This window comes from Solanum tuberosum, unplaced genomic scaffold, assembly GCF_000226075.1.
Source record: "Solanum tuberosum cultivar DM 1-3 516 R44 unplaced genomic scaffold, SolTub_3.0 scf00062, whole genome shotgun sequence".
NCBI classification, from domain to species: domain Eukaryota; kingdom Viridiplantae; phylum Streptophyta; class Magnoliopsida; order Solanales; family Solanaceae; genus Solanum; species Solanum tuberosum.
In genome coordinates this window covers 2,169,676-2,177,546 of record NW_006238987.1, presented here as the reverse complement: position 1 = coordinate 2,177,546, position 7,871 = coordinate 2,169,676, and the positions used below count along the sequence as shown (strand labels likewise).

Here is a 7,871-nt window from a genome sequence, read left to right as displayed (position 1 = left end):
TTAATACATATATGCAAATTTAGGATAAGAAGCATCCCATATTATATTTTTTAATTTCAATTTAACTGCAAACTTAGGATAAGAAACACCCGATTATATTTTTAAATTTTAATATATAGGCTAACTTAGAATAAGAAGTATTCCCTATTATATCTTTTAATAATCGTGTAAACTAAATTGTCATAATGTAAAATTATTATAGTATAAATAAAATATAATATTAAAGCTAACGTTGAATTGTACATACAAAATAAAAGACATTTGAATACTTTTATAAATAAATGGCTTATCTTACTATACTAGAAATTACATTTGCAAATGGAATAAAATGAATGAGATTTACGTTGATAAAAGTTAGGATTTAGATTAGTGAAAACTTATATAGTCAAGATTAATTTGTGTTGTAATTCTTATTTCTTTAGCAATTTAACATGCTCAGTGATAACTTGCAAGTGTTATTTTTAGATTTTCATTTTGATCAACTTTATTTTATCATTTCAAAATTTTCATTCTATCATATAAAATCTCTCCACATGTATTTTTGATATCATTGCGTTCAAATTTTCGAATTAAAATTGATTTGAAATGAATTACCATGTATGTTTTCACGTTATATTCATAATAGCATGTTGGTGGCGTTTATAATGTCTAAACCTTTTCTAATTAATATTATAAAAAATATATTAATTATTTATATAAAATTATTTTAAAATCTTAAAAACTATACCCTAATATTATATACATGCACTTTTGTTACTCATAATAATAATTCATATTAATTATTTTTAAGTTTAAAAATTATTATATTTTAAAATATTCGCGCAACGCGCGAGTATGTATATTAGTTATTTAAATGACAGAAGATACTATTTAAAACAAACAAAAAAGAGAGAGAGGGCTTTCTAATTTTAATTTATTAGGAGTAGAATAGGATAGGAAATGACTTCAAGAAAAAAGAGGGTCTTTTAATTTAAATTTATTATGAGTAGAATAAGATAGAAAATGACTTCAAATTTGAGAGAAAAATTTAAAAATAAAGGTTATAATTAAGAAAGGATCATAATTAACGTTAGGAAAAAAATGAAAAAGAAACCTAAAATAAAAAAAAAGGCATTAAGAAGAAAAAAAAGACTGCCGAAACTATGAATTAGATTGTATCATTTCCTATGTATTCTATTTCTTTTTTAGTTTATTTAATGTTTTTGAATAAAATTCATCTATAAGAAACTATGATTAAATGCATACAAATATATTAATAACGATAAATTTTTAAGAAGTATACTTCACAAACTTGTTCTTTGTATATAGTATTACATAACAAAGTAAATAAAAGATCTGATTAAAATTTGTAGATATTATATTTCACAAATTTATCAATATTATGTGTTAGTATATCATATAACAAAGAAATTATAAATAAAAATATTTTTATTTATTATTCTCACATAATTTTATGAATGAATTTGTTTTTAATATCGTATAAATTTTATTTGATAAATTCGTTGATGTTTGTAATTTGTATAAAATTGCAAGGAATGATGTAGTAGTACCTTCTATAGGTAAAGAAAAAAGGTTATTCTATTTTGTTTTATTGGTAATTTTATCACCGTTCTTTTTATTTTTGTAACTTATGTTATTTTTAGTCGACACTTATATTAAAGTTTGTAATATATCTTTTAAATAATTCACATTTATCGATTAACTCAAATATATACTGTCTAAAGGTTATTCATTTTCATAAAAAGATAATATAATAAATTTAAATATTTTTTTACGACCGCGCGAAGCGCGGCCAAATTCACTAGTTCTAAATATATTTTAATCTTTCTTGATCTCTCTCATAAAGTCGTGGGTGTGAAATAGAATGTGGTGAGAAAAACATACAAGGGTGGAATTGGTGATTGAGGAAACTTGAAAGGAAGCTGGTAATGACTATTTAAATGTTTGTTCAACAAACGGAGGAAGAAGAACATGGGCTTCATAATAACGCGTTAAATCCAGCCCGCAAACAGCGGGATTTTATTACTGTTATGTATAAACTAAACTCAAAACGGCATAGACAAAGCTTAAATTAACGAAACAAATCATTACAAAACCAATAATAATTTTACTGTAGTTTCCTCAGAAAAACTGCAGTCCATCGTCGGTGCTTTATCTCTTCCTTTCTTCTTCCTTCTTCCTATCTCTTCTCCATTTCTCACGCTTTTGACTCCCATGTCACTCTGTTTTCCTCTCCTCTAAAACCCCCCATTACCCAATTTCTTCTCTTTACACTAAAAAAGAGAGGCTGAGCTTAATGGGTCCAGACAACAGCTTCACAGCTCAGAAAAGAGCTGGTGGAGCACTACCCACTACCGCCACACCCAACGGCGGCGCCGGAGGCGGCCGTGCCAGCTCCATTTTACCTCGGGGAAGACAGATCCAACGTACTTTCAACAATATTAAGATTACTATTCTTTGCGGCTTTGTTACTATCCTTGTCCTACGTGGCACAATTGGTTTCGGCAATCTCGCTTCATCAGGACCTGATGCTGAGAACCTGAATCTAATCGAGGAGACTAACCGGATCATAGCCGAGATCCGATCCGATAAGGACCCGGATGATTTCTTCAGCCTTAATGCAACGTACAGTTTAGGTCCGAAGATTACTGCCTGGGATGAAGACAGGAAACTCTGGCTTCAGAAAAACCCCGAATTCCCTAATTTTGTTCAAGGTAAGCCTCGTGTTATGCTAGTAACTGGTTCGCCTCCAATCCCTTGTGATAATCCAATTGGGGATCATTACTTGTTGAAGGCTATAAAGAACAAAATTGATTATTGTAGGATCCATGGGATTGAAATTGTTTATAATTTAGCTCAATTGGAAATGGAAATGGCTGGGTATTGGGCTAAACTGCCATTGATTCGTAGGCTAATGTTGTCACACCCTGAGGTAGAGTGGATATGGTGGATGGACAGTGATGCTTTATTCACTGATATGGTCTTTGAGATCCCTTTTTCCAAGTACGAAGATCACAATCTTGTTATTCATGGCTACCCAGATCTATTGTTTGATCAGAAATCATGGATAGCGATAAACACGGGTAGTTTCCTCATAAGGAATTGCCAGTGGTCTCTTGATTTGTTGGATGCATGGGCACCAATGGGGCCGAAAGGTCCTGTTCGTGAAGAAGCTGGGAAGGTGTTGACAGCTAACTTAAAGGGTAGACCAGCATTCGAAGCAGATGATCAGTCTGCCCTAATATACTTGCTGACCTCACAGAAAGATCAGTGGATGGACAAGGTGTCCATTGAGAATTCTTACTATCTACATGGATATTGGGCAGGGTTAGTTGATAGGTATGAGGAGATGATTGAGAAGTACCATCCAGGTTTGGGCGATGAAAGATGGCCATTCGTGACTCATTTTGTGGGATGCAAGCCATGTGGGAGCTATGGAGATTATCCTGCTGAGAGGTGCTTGAAAAATATGGAGAGGGCTTTCAATTTTGCAGATAATCAGGTGCTTAACTTGTATGGGTTTAGACATAAGGGATTGTTGAGCCCAAACATCAAAAGGATTAGGAATGAAACAGATAATCCACTGCAGTATGTAGATCAGTTAGATGTTCGACATGCAAAGCATGAGAGCACAGAAACTCAGAGCTAGTGGCCACACCAGCTTATGCACAGAAGAATCTGCAGGTATATGAGACACATTTTGGTTTGTTGAGTATGTAGTTTGATCTGTAACACACTCTGTAATGTAAACATGTCACATAGCTCCCTTCTGCATCATGTTACGTCTTGAAACCTGAGTAACCATTGCACATTTCCTAATTGTGTTTCGGTCATTCTTGAATAACTTGTACTCCGAATGTGTTGACAAGATTTTAGTTTCTCATTAGTATTTTTCTTTACCATAACTGTTGTATTGCTGATGCACAATCACTATTCATCTATTTTCTCCTCCCGCCTGAGTTATCAGCATTGTGACCCTGTTTTGTAAATGACATCCCCCTATCTTCTATTAGATTTGTCCAGCTTAACACATGGAAACTCCTAATTGGCTTGTTAATCGAATGCCTGACATCAGATTTGGTGTTCTGTTTTGCTGTTAGGTTTTCCAAGTAGTCAAATGTAACTTTAGCTCTACATTCTAGCAGGGGCCTTTTTGCAAGTAGACCTTTTACCCAGCCTCCATTTTTACCCCCCTCACCACCCAAAAAAAAAGAAAGGGGGAAAGTGTAAAAATGGAATTTCTGAATGAAAATGCTTGTTTAATTGCTAGATTGATGTCAATATATCAGGGTTGAGTTCTTTTTCTCTGTAAATTCTACGATGTTTGTGACTTGGGAGATTAAGAATCTTGGCAGTTCTCCCTTCTCCTCTTTAATTCGAGGTGGGACATCTTCTAGTTGGTAGTATTGATGACTTGCCCTATCTTTCTAATGAGAAAGCATGCCTTACCTTAGAATGGGGACCAGGGGTGGGTGAGGGTAACTGATTTAGAGGACTGCTATATTGCTTTATTTGAGAGCTTGGATTAGTACGTCTCCTTCGAATTAAAATGTCTATATTGGTGATGGTCTTTTTGAATCTCTTTTATTATCATAAGGAAGAGGATTGTGGTAGATCAACAACCAACGTGTAAAGCTGATTAATATGTGATGAATCTTAGAATACACGACATAGATATAACCTATCATAGCTAGATTGAGATTGAGGCATAGTAGTTGTTGTTTGTTTTCTTCTTATGAAGTATCTGCTTTGGCTTATCGAGTTCATCATTAGATATTAGATTTTGATTTGTTTTTTACCTTTCTATTCAATGATTTATCTCAAGTCTCCTGTTAAATAATAATGTATTCATATGATATGGCTTGTACTTTGTTGAGTCCTCTGTTTTGTCTAAACTCTATGATGAAGTAACATACACCAAATAAAAACTACTATGCCTCAGTTGCATATAACTTGGGATTATGATTAGTGGATGTGCAACTATGGATTTGGGCTGGATGATGTTGGTTTTATGGCGCTGCATATTAACTGCCATGCAAATCCCATTGAAACTGAAAATACTGCTAATCTAGGCTTCCTATTTCCGAAGCGCTGTTCTCTCTACTGCACCTTTTTTTAAAAACATTGTGTCAGAGCTAAAGGACGGAATTTGTTATCCTTATACACTATTTGTTATTTGTGGTCTAAACAGTTTCCCAAGTTTCTTGATCTTTTACCGTCCATAATAACAGTAATTTTCCACAGGGTGCGACTGAGGTTTTGACCTGTCATGGCTGAGAATGGCACTCTTGGAATGAAGTGGTCGTGCTTCTTCTGGTTGTTATACTTTGGTGGTCAAGCCTTGCATCTTTTTTTTCCTCCCATGGATTTAAGTTTGTGTTAGGTTTACTTATTTCTAGCAACATTTTAGTTTCTCAGCGAGATGACTTTTGAACTGTATGAATGATGTGCTTGGAAAGAAAGGCTGGAATCACATAGAATGAGTGTAGAATTTGTCTAGATAGCTTCCACATGAGTTACTCACTCTCAACCTACAGCTTTAGTAGGTATAAGATGTGATCACACTTGTATAATTGCAATTCTTGGACGGTTTTTTCTTTTGGTTAATGATTTTTTGGTATATGATAGTGGATCATAAAATTATATGAACTTGGAAATGTACCAGTATTAATACATCTTCTTTCATTCTTTAGCCTTTTCACCAAAGTTTGAGTAGTTCCATCATATCGATAACTTGTCCAGCAGATGGTGGTTTGAGGGAAACTGTTTGTTTCTTTTTGAAAGGCCACAAAAGTTGTGCAGTACATCCACAAGCTCTGCACAAAACTATCATTTACAATGCCATTGCAGAAAATTGTTGAAGCAAGCACTCACATAGATATAATCCTGTATTCTTGTCAATGTAGTTTTGTATCTTACAGTTGATTGATGCAATTGATCAGCTTCAATTTTTCCTCCATATATGGTTTGGGAGTTCAGAATGTTTATTCACTAATTGATGATCCCTTAAAATAGTTAGAAATGAGACACTTCACGTACAGTACTATTTACGTAGCCTGAGTTGTGTTTGGGGGAAAACGGAAAATAGAGGACAGGAAAAGAACTTAAGATACAATACTCCCTAGCATTTGAGAGCTACTGAATTTGACACTTAAGTACCAGATTGAGGCCATCCACTTTGGGATGGATGGAGTACTTGCAGGAAGCCAAGGACTAGCAAGTATTTTCTTCCCTGGTGGTAGCCTAGGTATCGTTTTAACAATCTACATAATTCACTGTAAATTTTGTTCTTCCTCATTGTCACACAGCTCTCATAGTTTGTTCTTAAAGCTGTTCTGGGTCACAATTTTAGAGTTGTAGGCTTTCCAATATATGGGAGTATACCTTGCAGATACAGAGCTGTTTCCGGGATGTACACTAAACAGAAAGATTATAGGTTTTAGCCAACTACAATGAGCTGGAGCCTTTGTTACCTCCTCGGTAGAGTGAGTGACCTAGCAAACAAGCAGGACGTAGAACCATGAGTTCAGTTGCATAAGATTATGAGCCTAAAGGAAGGATTAAGCCTGAAAGCAACAAGGAAAGGGTTAAACTGAGATCAATGACTTTCTTTGGTCCGGGGTGTCGTATCTCTGGAATAACAGGACATATGATGCTTTAACTAGCTGTTACATCTTCGGCCATTTGCATATTTTGTTGACTATCTAAACAAACAATGAAGCTGCTATTCTACCATTTTTAGTATATTTGCAGGAATTGAGTTTCAAACTACGTACATACACAGCAGTACGTTAATGGTCTTGGAGCATTCACATTCAGCATGATGAATGTGTGCCTATTGACCACTATCCCTACACTGCATAATACTACTACACATACTAATTTCAGCTAATTCTTGGACAGATTACGTTTGTGCATAGCCACAACTACCTGATTCATCTCTGCTATTTGACTTAGAAGTTGATTTATTCTCTGCAAAAAACCGAACAACCAGGGATTATAAATCAAGACTGCATTTAAAACTGATTAACTCATGGGCAAAAATTAACATACCTCATCTTTCGCTCTAATGGTACGTCTCAGCTCTTCCCCATTCTGTGCTCTAATCAATCTTCGTCGCCTACGAAAATACGCAAACATCACAAGTATTGCCGCCATTCCGAACGGCGAGAGAACAATCGTTACAGCCCTTCGAGCTGAAGTGAAACCCCGGTTTAACATACCATTGCCGGCGATTCTAGAAAATAACACTTGCAGTCCCAAATTCCACCATCTTCCTTGATAATAAGATGCTCTGGCTGGGGGCCGAGGACTATCTGGTACAGATTTCACTGGATCCACTACATTGGAATCTGAGGCTGCGAATGAATATGACGAATCATCGTTATCTCTATGAGAAGGTGAAAACGAGGATGATGATAACGACGACACCGACGGGGATGAGGGAAACGGAGGCGACGATGACTGGCTATCAGTTTTCTGAAGTGAATTTACGGATATGTAAAGGTTCTCGTGGTTTACCGGAGGAAAGACGGCAAACTCGCCGGAAGATTTGTGGAGTGGATTATCACGGATCTCGAACATAGAGCAAACGACTGGTTGTGGATCGGAAAGAGATCGAAAATCCTTCCTACGTTCCCATTTCTTAAGCTTTTCCAGCTGAGTTTCTGTTATCGCGACTTCTTCTTCTACATCGGGATCCGCCATCACCATTACTAATCAGTGCCGGCCACTTTCCATTTTCCAAATAGAAATGACTTAAGAGTGAACTACTTCCAAATTTGCTCACACATCTGAGGCCCGTGACAAATTTTACCAACTGGACATTCTATGGCCCAATTATATATGTTTGCCTTGAATTCGAGCCTAGT

The 7,871-nt window shown here is 35.6% G+C and overlaps 2 protein-coding genes across 2 annotated transcripts; one reads left to right on the top strand and one right to left on the bottom strand.

Moving 5' to 3' along the window:
* Positions 1-1,982: 1,982 nt before the first annotated feature.
* LOC102578957 (probable xyloglucan 6-xylosyltransferase 5) lies at positions 1,983-5,692 on the top strand. The gene is made up of 2 exons (XM_015307730.1): positions 1,983-3,684; positions 5,245-5,692. Exon 1 carries the CDS (start codon positions 2,297-2,299, stop codon positions 3,647-3,649), a length of 1,353 nt encoding a protein of 450 aa, XP_015163216.1. The 5' UTR covers positions 1,983-2,296; the 3' UTR covers positions 3,650-3,684; positions 5,245-5,692.
* A 931-nt stretch (positions 5,693-6,623) lies between these two features.
* On the bottom strand, positions 6,624-7,871 carry LOC102578621 (uncharacterized). The gene is made up of 2 exons (XM_006345114.2): positions 7,054-7,871; positions 6,624-6,972 (listed from the first exon to the last, which is right to left on the bottom strand). Exons 1-2 carry the CDS (start codon positions 7,711-7,713, stop codon positions 6,889-6,891), a joined length of 744 nt encoding a protein of 247 aa, XP_006345176.1. The 5' UTR covers positions 7,714-7,871; the 3' UTR covers positions 6,624-6,888.

Coding starts and splice junctions, on each gene's coding strand:
- LOC102578957 (XM_015307730.1), top strand. CDS start 2,297: ATGGGTCCAGACAACAGCTTCACAGCTCAGAAAAGAGCTGGTGGAGCA.
- LOC102578621 (XM_006345114.2), bottom strand. CDS start 7,713: ATGGTGATGGCGGATCCCGATGTAGAAGAAGAAGTCGCGATAACAGAA. Junction 6,973..7,053: donor CCATTAGAGCGAAAGATGAG/GTATGTTAATTT, acceptor GGTTTTTTGCAG/AGAATAAATCAACTTCTAAG.